The sequence below is a fragment of the Pyrgilauda ruficollis genome, unplaced genomic scaffold (assembly GCF_017590135.1).
Source record: "Pyrgilauda ruficollis isolate IOZ18807 unplaced genomic scaffold, ASM1759013v1 scaffold229, whole genome shotgun sequence".
NCBI lineage: Eukaryota > Metazoa > Chordata > Aves > Passeriformes > Passeridae > Pyrgilauda > Pyrgilauda ruficollis.
In genome coordinates this window covers 258721-273806 of record NW_024522428.1, presented here as the reverse complement: position 1 = coordinate 273806, position 15086 = coordinate 258721, and the positions used below count along the sequence as shown (strand labels likewise).

The window sequence follows — 15086 nt, the reverse complement described above, 5'->3', positions numbered from 1 at the left end:
AATGGAGCAATGAGCCCCAGAGTCTCAGTCTGAGTCTGCAAAAGTACAAAGAGGTCTTGTGGTATTCACTGTTGAACTTTCAATTCACACACTACTAAGCTACACACACAAAAAAAAGGCCTTTCCCCATTACCACAGAATCCCACTCCTAAGTGCAGAGCACCATGATAAACCCAGGACATATAATTACAGAAATCAGGAGGAAAATTATCTTTAATACCACTGACCTGGTTCTTCCTATAGTCCTGTTGGGAGTGTCTTAGAACTCTGTAACATAATCTTAACATGTATTTGTAGGGAGCATATCTCTGGTCACCCAGGTCCTCAAGTCTGAGCATTGATCCTTCACCTTTGTCCTTAAAAGGAGCTTTGAGGATGCCAAATATCTGTTCAGAATCAAAACCACTGAGAGTGAAAACCAGACCCAGATTTCTGCTTTACTTAGAGAATGGAAGTTCAGCAGAAATCAAAGACAATGGAAATGTCCTCTGACAGGATCAGCACAACAGCCTTGACTAAACACAAGTGGGGACACAATCTGAGACATCAAGACATCACAGCTTTATGCATTTAGGGTTAGCTTTACATTTCCCACCAACCTGATTGATATTGCTTCTTTACTAGCCCCAACTTTAAACAGTTTTAGTTACATGTCTTAACTTTGGATAATTTAATGATGAAAAAGGATGATGAAACACTGGCTTCTGTCCAGTCTCATCCTTTTCCCCCTTTTTTAAATTTCTTTCAGTTGACTTCTCAAAAAAGGACATTAATTTTATTTACTTGCAAGTTTGCCCTTGTGCAAACAAAGTCAGAGTTCCACAGGGGCACTATGTGGGGAACACTTCCAGGATTGGGACCATGTTCCATGTTTGTCTCAAATTTTGTGAACAATTTGCTCTCAAACATGATCTTAAATCTTATCAGAATCACAGGATATTAAGAGCCCTCTACAGCCCCTTGTGCTTGACTCTGCTTTAGGGACCAAGAGATGAGCTTTGACTAAGTAGTGTCATTTCTACCCAATCCAACAAGACACAAATCCAACCGGGCATAAGCCAACTTACCCAAAAATAACTTTTTCTCACATCACTCTCTCCTACAATCTGTTTGCAAATACAATTAAGTTATTAACACAGTAGGACATACCTGAGCCAATATATTTTGCTCCCTCATTAATTTCTGTCGTTCCCGGTTCGGCTTGGTAATGATCACATCCAAAACTTCTTGCCCGTTATTGGGCACATCAGCAACAAAGAAAATGAGGTCTTCCAGTAGCTTGGTTACAAACCTAGAATGAATAGACAAATCATTACTATAAACAGTCACTCAACACTTGCTAGGATTCATTAAGAACAAAAATCACATTTATGCTAAGCTTTACCTGGCACAATGGAACTTCCACAACTGCAAAGTTAAGTTTGACACGTACTTAAAGATTCCAAACCTTGGTTCAGCAGAAGCTTAAATCAATCACAGGGCTGTTTACCAAGGCATTAAACAACAACCAGAGGGAAAACAAGAGAAAAATACAGGCTGCTGGAGTGATACACAGTATTCAGAGACCCAAAATCTATACCTGGTGGCCTCAAAGCCCAGGAGCAGTAAAAAGAAGCTTACACAGCCTAGCAAGGATTTTTACGCTTTATCATGAAACAAGATGATGGACTCACCAGAGGAATAAAAACATTCTGCCACTAGATAATTTCCCTATTGACCCATGAAACTGTTTCATATATACATTTTTTTCATATTCTTATTAATCTATAACTGTTTTCCTATATATACTGACCCAAGAAACTGCATTTGTTTCACTCTTTGCTAAACAAAACATTTGTCAGAAGCAGGTGCTAAAAACAACAGAGACAGTAGTAATTCCTTTTATCCCACCTTCAGAAAATAAGACAAAAAGACAATATAAATTGAGAAAAAAGAAAACAAAATCATTGCTGCCTCCTTGTTACTAACACCTTACCAGACATGCAGTGAGAAACACGGATGTCCACAGATTTCAAAGAATATCCCTTAACAGCACCAGCAATCTTTTACACTAAAAACTCAGCATCATCTCAATTTGGTCAATGTCTAGTCTATAACTAACAAATCTGCCAGCTATGAAAGAGGCAGGAAGATCCCCAAGAGATTTTCAGTCACCTGTGGGAGCCAGACACAAAGTTCCCATTATCCACAAGTGAGCTGGGCTGCTCACCTAAACCCTCTGAGTGAAGGTGTGTGTCACCCCCACAAATAAAGTAGAAAAGGCAGCTGCAGGATGGAGCAATAAGGAATAAACTGTTGGGACTCCTACTTCTCTATGCTAGAAGGTGATAAGACAGGAAAAAAAATGGTTTGGGGTTTTTTCCAAAGGAAATCACAAGAAATAAGAAATAACGGCATTGTTGTGAAACAGTTTTACATGTTTGTTGTACCAATCTGTCAACATCAAGACCTGACAATACTGACAGTGACAGGTTCATACAGGGACGCCCCACCTGGATACTGTCATATCCCTCTCTGGGTCAACTCAATAATGAAATGGCCCCCATGGCTTTTCAAGGCTGAGTCCCAACACCCAGGCATTAAAATCTGCATGTTAGGATATTAAATCATGTGGTCTAACTTCTTCTGGAAACTGACTTCAAAAATTCAGCTTCATCACCAAAAATCAACACTTTCAAAAAAAACCCAAAACTGTATATGATGTATTACAGTTATGAATTCACACTGCCAGAGATGCTGTCTTATATTCAGTTTAACCACAGGCAACTGAAGATAAATAGTGAACTGCATCACCGGCAGTGGTATATATCTGGCTACAATGTACAACAAATGTACTACAAAATCCCTTGATTCAGGGGAGGGTGTGAGGAGCAACACATTCTAATAGTGCCACAGACAAAATGGGGATGAATACAAGGGGTAAACACCAAATTGATGTAAAATAGAAAAAGAGAACAAGGGGAAATAGGTATGAGAAAGCAAATGGAGCAGCTTCTCAGTCACACTGAGACCGCCTTCCAACGCTTTTGCAGGTTTGCAGCGTGGTGAACTTCACACAAGTCCAGAGCCCTGCAGTGCTGCTTTCATGTACATGAGAATCAGATGCAATGCACCCTCACATTACAGCTCAGAAGCGGATTACCAAAGGAAATCCAGACAAAGACATTTGCCCAGGAAACTACCCATTTATTTATGTGGCCAGTGAGCTGGGGAAGTGTTGTTTACCCTCTTTTTACACAGGAGATACAAAGATCAGCCTGAGGTACAGCAAGGATGCTCCAACAGTGGTGGCATCTAACCCAGGCTGACACTCTCAGAACTGAAGTGTCCTCTCCCAATTGCCTCTATTCACGCAGCTATCACCTACCCATGACTGTGTTATCATGAGTAACCAAACACCAATTTAGCAGGGGAAAAAAATAAAACTCACTAACCTCCTTTCATTCTGGGTTATTGTTCCATTCTCCAGCTTTTTAACAGTTGATGCTAAAACTTTGTTCGCATCATTGGCGAAGTCCAAGTCTCTGACCTCAGACAGAGGAACCGATACAATGGCAAAAGCTTCCTTGTCCTCTTTGGCTTGGCACGTCCCAATCTGCAATTGGTTTGGTTTTAAGTGGGATTTTGGTTTAAAGTGGGTGAGAAATCCTCTTACCTTTACCCTAATTATTATGCACATTTCATAGCTTAGAAGTGAGACAGCTTCAGGAATGAGTTTGGGATTTTGTTTACCTTTAACATCACAGGCCTCTCTTCCTCAGTGTCAATCGGGATGCTGGTGCTGGTGACCCAAGTGTTCGTGCACAGGTGCCTCAGTCGGACGTAGGAGTTCCTAAAGGGGACAGAGCAAACACAGCAGCTGAGATGGATCAGTCCTGAGCCCACGTGGGCAAGTGGTGTGCCCTGCAACACCTGCCTGTGGCATGAGGCTGGAGAGCAGGAGCCACACCAACCACTGCAATAAAAAGGGAAGGTGCACCTAAAAGACACTGCAATACCCCTTTCCCTTGACTCCTTCTTTCTCACCCAGACCAGAGCTGCAACAAGAACAGCCAGCATCTTGGGATTATGCAGAATGCTGGGTTTTAGTATTTATGTAAGCCTAGGAGAAAAATATTCCTCAAAGGAAAAAAACTAAAAGGAAGATGTTATAAAATCCCATCTGAACAGAAATACATTTCATGAATAAACCCAATTCTTTTATTATTTTTTTCCTGCAGAATAACGAACCCTTTTAAGCTGTCACAGCACAAAAGCCAGAAATTAAGATGACTGTGGTTTCACAGCTTCATCATTATGATCTGCAAACCCTTGTTCCAGAGCAAGCATTTACAGTACCAGTTCTCAACTGAAAATCAAGTAAACAAAGAGCAGATATCAGATCCTTCTAAATTCTTTCCATATGATAATCTGTGGTATTATCAAAAAGCAGAGCTGAGAAATCAATTACAATTTTAACTCTGAATTTTACTTTTGAAATATATTCACTATGGTCTCCATTCACGCTCTCCCTTTCACGCTGATGGGCTTTTGACTATTCAAGTAAGCAAATTATCTGGCAGAACTTAGCATAGCAAACACACTGCCAAGTCACATACATCAGTATTTGTGGGTACTCACCTTTAAAATCCACCCTTGTAACAACCAGCCCCAAGTGTCTGCAAGGTCATTCAGTTACAACCAACACTGTGTGACTTATCTAACCAATTTCAGCTATGCTACAAAGCTAAAATTTCAAATATTGACAATTAAAACCCAGAAATCACTTGCTGAATACTTTTGAATAAGAAATGTGCTCAGTGGTATCATGGTCTGTCAGCGAAACAGAAGCCCAGCTCACCTCACACATTATTTTGCTGGGAGCAATTCAGTTAAATCTACTAAAAGTACATTTTTTTCCAAAAGTGCACAGAGCTCAATTCTATCCTCACACAAATCTGTGCAATATTTAGACCATTATTTTTGCTCTTCACAGACTCAACGTGTCACTTGTTTTATCCTTATAATTATTTTGCCCAGTCACAGCAGCAGTATCATATTTTATACGTCCCTTATTTATCCATGAACACTCCTCAAATTTTAACAGAAGGATAATACTTGCTCATGTTTGCTTTTTTTCTTCTTTACTCACCAGCATAATGCCAGGAAGAAACCCTGTCAATGCAGCACTATTTTCTGCCCTTTTTATATTTCCTTTTTTTTTTTAAATTTTACCTTGGAACCAGGCAATCAGCTCTCTGAAGTGTGGTAGCATCCAGTTCAAAGAGAGATGCAATGTCATTTCCATGTGGCACAGAGACCAAAGTATACATAATCTTCTCCCCTGCCTGGCGTTTCTTCTTTGAAGCAGGAAGGTCGCCTTCTCTCTGCTGATTAGGCACAAGGGTTATTTGCTTGCATCAGGGCCCATTAGAAATTCTTCAATTACCTTCAGACAGGTAATACATCTGAATTTTTTTTTTCTACCTTCTAGCAAGAATCTACCACGACTGGCTTTGGAGTAACACAAAGGATGCATTTTGCTCCATGGGATCTCAGGCAGTCATTAGAACAACAGCAATCCACACGCTAAAGAGGCATTGCAGCACTGGATGTGCTTTATTGACACCTACAACTTCAAAAACCTGCAGTAGCTGCAGACCCCTCATTCCCACCTGATGCAACTACACAGTGCTGATCTGGAAAGGGCCACATTTGAAAGAAGAGAATGAATGAAAATTAGATTTTTTTTCTTTTTTTTTTTTTTTAAGACAAGCAGGGGATTTAAAAAGTAAGCAATTTGTTTCAATCTATTTTTGTTTTATGTAAGTTTGATGGCTTTTTTGTCTCAGATTGTAGAATCAGAGCAGCACGCTTTCAGAGAACCACAGAATCATTTAGGTTGGAAACGATCTCCAAGATCATCAAGTCCACCCTTTGACCACCTTGTCACTAAACTCACCACCTTGTCAACTAAACTCGAGCCATGTCCAGTTGTTTCCTGAATACCTCCAGGGACGGGGACTCCATCATGTCCCTGGGCAACCCCTTCCAATGCTTGTCAGACCTTTCCAAGAAGAACTTATTCCTGATGACCAACCTGAACTTCCCCTAGAGCAGCTTGAGGCCATTTCCTCTTGTCCTGTGGACACTCTCCAAAGAGCAGGACGCAGAACATCTGCTCCATCAGGACCAGCTTTTCATGGCAAGGGGGGCAGGCAAAGCCCCAGCTGGAGTGTATTACAAATCTCAGCACAGGTTGATAACACACCAAGGCTCGTCCAGCACAGGTCCTCTGCAAGGGCAGGAGTTGTTGCTCCCTTTGAGGGACAGAGTTACTCAACCAAAGCCCATGAGCTAAGGTGGGATCTGCCTCTCACCACGTGCTGAGAGCCCACGGGAATTTTGTGACCCCTTCCCTGAGAACATTTCTTGGCTTGATGGAGCATTCAGAGTCTGTGCCCATATCTACACAGCAACCAACAGAATTACTGGTGTGAGTAAAAGCTGCTCCTCTTGGGTGCCAAGTTATACACCTTAGAAAAGACTGATAACCAATTAAGAGACTGGCAGCCCAGGGCTATTCATGTACAAAAAATACATCACAGAGAGAAGAGGAATGAGGAAAGCCAAAAGAGAAAAAAATCCAACCCTGGAAGCATGAAATGCTATTATAATGATTTACAATACACCACTAAGGAAGAGCTGTACAACATAAAAGGCCAGACTGTACTTGGTTTGCATTAGTAACTTGATTAAAAACCAAACTGCAAGGGATAATCAAGGGCAAAGCTTTGATTATCCATATTGCCAATTGAAATTAAACAACAAAATCAAGGATGAACGAAATTATGGAAGAAAGGGTTAGTTATCAATTAATTTCAAGGCACTTTTTGAATCCTTCCAAAACATCCATTTTTTCATTATTAAGCTTACAAAATGCCAGCTTTCCATCCCATGACTTCTATCAAGGATGGAGAGAGCAGAAAAAAAAAAAAAAAAAAAAAAGAAAAAAAAACCCAAAAGAAAACCAGAAAGAAATTTTTTCTTAGGCTCCTCTAGTCATTAGAGTATTGCCACAAGTGTTTGAGAGGAAGGCTTGCTAAGACTAAGAGCAACCATCTCCTGTGACATGCACAAGAGTAAAACTCATCTGACAGGCCCCGCACCCTCTTATATCTTATGCCCAAAAATACTACTGAAAAATGCACAAAATATTTAACCTATATGAAAAGATTGAGAAAATAGCAAATTGCTTTTGTGATTTCCATATATATTTTGTTGTACGTACTCATGATGAGACACAAACTGAAAAGGCATAGAAACAATTAAAAAAATCCTTCGGAGAGCTTAACAGGTGTGAGTCAGAGTATAATATTAAATGAAAAACTACTTCCTACACTTCATAATAAAACAGAAAACTGGAAATCCAGTTTAAAATCCAAGAGGTCTGTAAAGGGGTGAGTAGTACAGGATAGTTTAGAACAGCATCCAAACTTTTTGATATTTTCCACAACTTACATTGAAATTTAATTAGGGTTTCCCAGAAACTACCCACTTCATTATAATTCCAAACTGAAATGACTGGTATACAGCAAGGCAGAACACTTCATAATTGTAGGGTTTTCTTTTTATCCTGAGTAAAATACAGACCGAAATATGAAACCATACTGGGAGGGAACATGGACAGGACCCCTGACCCAGACTGGGCAAAAGGATATTCCCCACCACAGAACACCATGACCAGTGTATAAAGTGGGTGAGCTGGCAGGAAGCAGAGTCAGAGGCAGGTCTACTGTGCTTTAGCAGTTCACAACCATTAGCTCTGTGGAAAAGTTCACCCAGCAGTTTGGGGCTAACCCTGCTCATTCCCCGGTGACCCCAGCAGTTGTATAGATCCAGCTGAGCAACAAGTTTACCAGCCCTAAATGGTTTTCTTTTTATCCTGAGTAAAATACAGACCCAAATATGAAACCACACTGGGAGGGAACATGGACAGGACCCCTGACCCAGACTGGGCAAAAGGATATTCCCCACCACAGAACACCATGACCAGTGTATAAAGTGGGTGAGCTGGCAGGAAGCAGATTTAATAAAAAACAAAAAAAAAAAAACGCCCAGGGGAATTACATGGCAGGAGTATAGAGAACTGTGGGTAAAACAATATTACCAAATAGTATCTTCCTGGAAGGAAAATTTATATAGCTTTGATTGTCACGAACTACAACAAGCGAGCAGCAGGCTGTCACAAGTCACATCAGACACATATCCAAATGTGAGGAAGATGCAATCACATCATTCTTGTGCACTGGTTAAATCATTCACGAGGATCAAGGAGATCACACATTGAGTTCTGCTTTTGCCCAGCAGGAGTAGGACCCATCCCTTCCAAACAACCCAGTGTAAGTATCAGTGGCACAAAAAGCAGTCAGCTCCTTCAGCCTGAGAAAACCTCAGTGTGCACTGGCACAGGGAGCTGTGAGCCCCAATCCTTATTCTGCAGCAGCAAAGCTCGATAATCACATCCAGGAAGGGGAACGGAGTAAACCCCCATGACACCGCCAGGGAGGGACCAACCTAGGAAAGCAAAGGCTGAAGATTCAAAAACAGAGTCCTAGGCAGTGAGAAAAAACACCATTTTGGTGAGAAGGGGAAATATTGATCCAGGCTCACAACAAAGTCTGTAACTCCTGGGCTATCACCACTGATTTACAGTGCATTATGATTTTCAAAGAAGCTTAAAGAGAAGAAACAATCCAGACATACTGATTGCCATGTGGAGGGCAAATGTAAGGAGAGACAAATCCCATGCTGGAATCAGTGACAACGTAATCAGGTCCAATCAGATTTGTCCTCCTTGAGACTTACAGCTCAGCGGATAACCTTTTTCACAGCTCTTAACAGAATTTGCTACTATCCCAAAACTTCCTTTTTTAACTCAACTGGGCATCATACCTAAAATTCAAGAGATCTACATGGAGTTCTGCTTACAGAAGGGCCTTCATTTCAACTGCAAAAAGCAATCCAAAAACATTACAGACCTAAAATAGCTTTTCTTTTAGAAACCCAATCTACAAGTCCAATTGGCGAAGACACCTCTTGTGGCATAGAGACAGACAAGGATAATGCCCTGCTCCTGAATAAATACATTAAGCTGCACTACAGATTTCAGCAGAAATTAAATGTAATAGCAGCCAGAGTTCTGAAAATGCCTGTTAAATCCAGAGCAATGTGGTATCTCAATACGCTAACCCAGCTCAGGAGGCTCTTACAAAACCAGCATTTTCACAGAGCAGTAACGTGAGCAGAACTCCATAGGTTAGATTATTTTTAAAATTCCTTATGAGAAGAAAATTGAGTAAATGAATGGCCAGCCTTGCTCCTGCCTGATAGGAGCCCTGGCAGACAGCACAGCAGTTAGCCTCCTGTAACACCTTCACTGTTGACTCATTTGTGAGTCATTGCATTTTTAGCAGAGACATCACGTTGCAATCCTGTTGTTAGGAGCCAGAGACATTCTGTAAGAAACAATGTATGCATTTCCAGAGCTGATTCAGACCCGTGTGCAACAGCAGAATAATAATAATGTGCCAGCATCCGTGTCTCCCCTTCTCCCCCAGACTCCTCAGTGGTTTGACTGCTGACTTTATATAAGCTGCCATTTTTAAGCTGATGATTTTTCTTTTCTCTTTTCTTTTCAATGTTTTTCAGATTGTCTATTCTACTTGTTTAAACGGCATCACCCATATAAAATATATCGTTCAATAAAGGTCATTCCTGGAAGGTAAAATAAAATATTTTTTAAAAATTAATTTACAGTTTTTATCAGAAAAAAATAATCTGGGTTGGCAGCAAGAAGGAAAAGTTAGAATTGCAGAATGCTGAAAATTCATAAAGATATATAAACAGAAATCAAAGGAGATGTATCAAATTGTACCAGGCAGCCCACGGTAGAACTGCCCAACTTCCTTACAAGATAAGTAAGTGCATACCAGTATCAATCCTAACAAAAATCTCAGCAATAAAAGACGGGAACTGGTTAGAATTAGCCCTCTCATGAAAATGCAGACAAATGGAGATAACATACCCATCCAAAGTCAGCCTTTAACACAAAGGCACTAACAAATGCCAGGTTCCCAACTGCTCCTGACATTTCTTGGATGTTTGTAGCATTCTTCTTGATGCTGCACATTTCTCTCCTTAGAACAAGCATAGTGATTTGCAGCATAAAAACCACCAATTTTGGGTCTAGTGGGGGCTGTAACACAGAGCACTGCATTTTGATACATGATACACTACAATCTCCTAGACTGTAAGAGATGAAGATTTAAGACCCTTAAATCTCAAAAAGTCTTCCCATTTAAAAAAAAAAATTATTCTGGAGCTTAGATGTGGGAATATTAATCAACTCATTGTAAGGCCAAATTTTACCAGAATTAAAAGCAGTGCTTCACAAGACAATTTGGCTGGATAGTCAAGAAGCAGCTCATAAGCAATGAACCTCAGTCCAAACATACCTTTAACACTTGGGAACAGAAGTCCCGGTGACTTCCAGTAATATTTATGTTCTCTGGAGACAAAACCCTTTCAGACTCTGGAGTCAATTAAGGCGAGGCAGAAAAGATATGCTTAGGCAGAACTTTGGTGTCTGTGCCCAATGCTGCATATCATGGAAAACCATTCTCCATTGCTGCTTCCCAAAATTCAGTTGCCTGAGCAACTGGGATCAGGCCCTGTAAACCAGGCCGTGAATACGCACAAGCAGCCCCAGCACATGCTGAGGAGTTCAGGGTTGGCACAGAATGCACAGATGGCTGTGCTGCCTTTAAACAACAGAGAAGGAGCTGCTACCCTTTCATCCAATAGCCCAGTAGAGAAGAGAGTCCCTAGATGGGTCAGGCTGAAGGGACCACAGTGGGTCAGTTGGTCCCACCTCCCTGCTCCAGCAGGGCCATCCCAGAGCACAGGACACAGGATTGTGTCCAGAGAGGTCTGGAATATCCCCAGTGAGGAGACTACACACCCTCTCTGGGCAACCTGTGGAAGAAGTTCTGCCCCCTGTCCAGGTGGAGCCTCCTGGGATCAGTCCCTGCCCGTTCCTCTGGTGCCATTTCTGGGCCCCTGGAGCAGAGCCTGGGCCCTGCTCGGAGCCCTCCCTGGAGACAGGGACACCCAGGGCTGAGGGCCCCTCTCAGCTGGGGCTCCTTTGGAGGCTGGACAGCCCCAGCTCTCTCAGCCTTTCCCTGCCAGAAATGCTCCAGGCCCTAAATCATCTCTGCATCCTTCACTGGCCCCAGTCCAGGAGCTCCCTGTCCCTCCTGTGCTGAGGAGCCCAGGACTGGCACAGCACTGCAGATGTGCCTTCCAGGGCTGGGCAGAGGGGCAGGATCACTCCCTGACCTGCTGGCAATGCTCTTCCCAGTGCACCCTAGGACACCACTGGCCTTCTTGGCTTCAAGGGCACAGGCTACAAGTTCAGCCCTTCAGTCACAAGGAATCGTTCATTCCTCTCCCATTTCCCTGCTACTCAGACTTCAAATTTCACTGGGGTAGGTCCACTTCAACCTCCCCACTCCAGATTTACTTCATGGGCAGTATTTCAAAATTAATTGCTTCAAAGGGTGGAAAAGAAGATGCCTTTGCTGTGAGCCAGTAAGGCAGTGACCAGGCAGAGGAAACACTAGATGATAACCACAGAGCAAGGAAAGCCTGTGTGCTCCTGGTTACACGCTATTGGATACAAGACTGACATAGCTGACCCGCTAAGAACTCCAAATATTACAAGATTCTTTTACTTTTGAGGGACAATTCAATGCACTGCATCATTGTAACATAAAAGAAATTCCTGCATAGGGATGTGAAGTTTCTATATTGGGTTGCTCCAGGGCAGAATGAAGGCTTAAATAGCCATTGCTGACTCATGGCATTTTCAACAAGATTATAAAGGGGTGAAGGATCCAAAAGGATTTTTACCACACTAATAGAGCCTGTGGGCTTGGATTTGCATGGAGGTGTCACCAAAAATTGCTAGAAGGTCTTCCACAAAATATCTTTAATAGGAAAGTGCTGACTGCATAAATTAAAATTTCCACAGAGATATCAGCTTTGATCATCAATCAGCTTTAATTACTTTTTTTATTGGAAATATTTCTCTAATGTGATTTATCTGGTCTGGGGTTTTAGCTGAAACCAATACCCAGGAAGAATAAGCCAAACTGGTAGTGAAACCACCTTTAACATTCATGCTTAGTTTACATTTGTGTCTTTGTCATTATCCAGTCCAGGGAATATTTAACTATTTAGATGAACTGGAATGGCTACAGAGAGCAAACTTACACCATAAATAAGTATGGTGTGGTACAATAGGATTGGCTCCTCAGTGACAAGGACCTAACACCTACTCACTGGGGAACTCTAGAACTGACCTTGATTTCCATTCCAAAGCTTCAAAGGGCTCAAGTTTCATTCCAATACAAAAGAGAAACAACTGGTGGAACTTCTGTACTTTCACAGGAAAGAATTCTCATTTCTCTAGACAGCTTAGCTGTTATTGCAATATCACCACTAATACCAAATATTAGGGAAGATGGAAAACCAATGTTGCCAACTCCTATGAAAGGCTTCATTTTTATTAAAATTGGAGTCCTCAAGGCATTTAATTATGTAAGAATCTTAAGCTTCTTCAGTTTCTTCTCATGAAAAATCAAAAATTTCTTCCCTGTACAGAGAAAAACTTGAAAATGTGTCCTCCTGAAGAACAAAAGCCGTAAGGCAAGCAGAAAGAAATTAAATTGAATTTTTTTGAAGAAGATCTCAGCCTTTCCAAGGCAATCTCATTAATCTGATGGAGGAATTATTCTTTTTGGGAATATTTGTTGACTCAGTAACAATAAGAATCGTCCAAGGAGACTTCTCCCAACTCCACTTCCTTCACACACCATAATCTCCATGTCTGGCCTCATTAGTCAGAATTAGCTATAATGCTCTTGGTGCTGTACCAGGCAAAGTCTGTTGCCATGAAGTAATGCATCTGAGCTGAGAAGAACTAATACATTTCATATCCACAGTCAGACAACAAGCACAACAGCTTCAACTAATGCCACTTTGATGCAGAATTTGAGTAAGTTTCTTATCATTTGCCTCAGAGTGAGGGAAAACTTTCTGAATTGCCAGTTCTGAAATGCATCATACCTTACACAGGATATGGAAAACAATCCCAGCAGCTGGAACACATGAGGAAAAGAAAAGCTATGAAGAGCTTCCATATGTTAGAATCTGCTAGGTTAAGGATACAGCATTCCCCAAACTATATGCAACATATAAATTCCACTTACCAAAGCTTTTCCTTCATTATTACCTTCTGGGTAGTGTGAGTTAAGCTGGAAAAGAAAAGAAGTCAAATACTATCCTGATAGCTTTCAGACATTTCGTAACTGGGGGAGAGGGTTTGGTTCAGTTCTCTGTTATGTGTCCACCCTGCAAAAGGAGAGTGGAGTTTTAGAAGCAGCGTGAGTGTTAAAGACTCACTGCTTCAATTTCTGGCTGACTTAGCTGGCTATGTCCTCACCTCTAGAAAGAGCATCTTGCAATCAAGCTTGTTAACTCAAGAGGAATCTCAAATAACCAACCCCAAAAAGGATTATGAAGAAAGCACAATTACTATTCTAAATGCAGCCAGTTATATTCACCCACGCACATGCAATCAGTTCCAGGACTGACCCTGGGCAGATAGATTGAGATAAAAAAATAACATTCTCTATGTCTGCTGAGACTTTACAGGAGAAGACAGTGAACTCATTACTAACACATCTTTGAAACAGGAGTGACAATGCCACTAGAGAAAATTATTTCATTACACTGTAGTTCTGTTTAACCATTATTAATATCATTAATATTTTCTATGTCATATCAGGATTATCAAGCATTAATTAATACTAAAGTACTATGAGAAGCTTGGATGAAAGATGCTATACAATAATAAATTTAAAGTATTACTATTTAAAAGCTGTTTAATATAATAATTTGACAAGGAAAATATGTAGCCTATAAGACGAGGGATTATGTAGGCAGACATATTCACAAATAAACAAAAACATACACACCCACTCACTAGCTGCACATAAAACCTTTTGAGATTTGATTTACATGAAGAAACAATTTTGTGTCAATATTTACCAATATTCCCTGACACAGGATATGATGAAAATGCTGAAGTAAGATTATAAATTATAAAAGACAATTTTGTTCTTAGGCAATTACAGTGTGTATACATCTTACAGATGAGTACTGTCATTTTCTTGGCTTGAATTTGGCATTACCAGTGTGGAAGAGTCAGGAGAGAGTTGCACAGGGCAAGATGCACGAGTCCCAGTGGAACTTTTCAACGGCACATTATCATACATCTAACATTACACAGACAACTGTTGTGAAGAGATTTTGTTACGTTCATAACACTTTTACTAAAAAATAATCATTTATATCTCTTTAACCCCTCAAAATGCCTGCTCTTTTCCACAACAGAAGCCTGAAGAAAGGAGGAAAACTTTCAAGTCTTTGTCAAGTGGCTGAAAATACCTTCCCTACATGTCACAACTTGATGTGCTAACACAGAAATGACCAAGGGTTTATTCTGTCTCCATTTAATTTTTTGCATTAGCCACTGTGTTACCGTTACACACCTAATTTAGAGACCCTGCCTTCTTCCCTGTGCTGACACCTGTCTCAAATAGTCCATTTTGCTCCTCCCTGACATTCTCACAGTCTCCCAACTCCAAGTACCTCTTGCTACCGCTATACAGCAACAGGAATGAGAGATGAATACCAAAAAACTAGAACTTATACACATATGCAACAGTCTTCATGTAGTTTTGGTTCCTTCTTAAGTTTCCACAGTTCTTCCAGCATGACATTTGTTCACCTGACACCTTAAAATAATTCTGGTGTCCCAATTTTAGCAGCCAAGCTGAGCTCTCTGCCTTTGGTCCCCCATCAAGAAGAGACAAAATTAGCAGGTAATGCCCCTCAGTCCCAGCAGTGCACTGTGGCCTTCCTGCAAAGGTGCACAGAAGGTACAGGAAGGCTGAATTTCTATGCTACCTTCAGATAAT

At 41.0% G+C, this 15086-nt stretch overlaps 1 protein-coding gene across 1 annotated transcript in view; it reads right to left on the bottom strand.

Moving 5' to 3' along the window:
- The window catches only part of ITPR2 (inositol 1,4,5-trisphosphate receptor type 2), a 128157-nt gene that overhangs the window by 56556 nt on the left and 56515 nt on the right, over positions 1-15086 (bottom strand). Inside the window, exons 11-16 of the mRNA XM_041468717.1 lie at positions 13314-13358; positions 5215-5369; positions 3733-3832; positions 3435-3595; positions 1150-1291; positions 228-386 (exon numbers count right to left, since the gene is read on the bottom strand). Coding sequence (XP_041324651.1) covers positions 228-386; positions 1150-1291; positions 3435-3595; positions 3733-3832; positions 5215-5369; positions 13314-13358 — 762 coding nt within the window. The remainder of the gene's footprint in view (positions 1-227; positions 387-1149; positions 1292-3434; positions 3596-3732; positions 3833-5214; positions 5370-13313; positions 13359-15086) is intronic.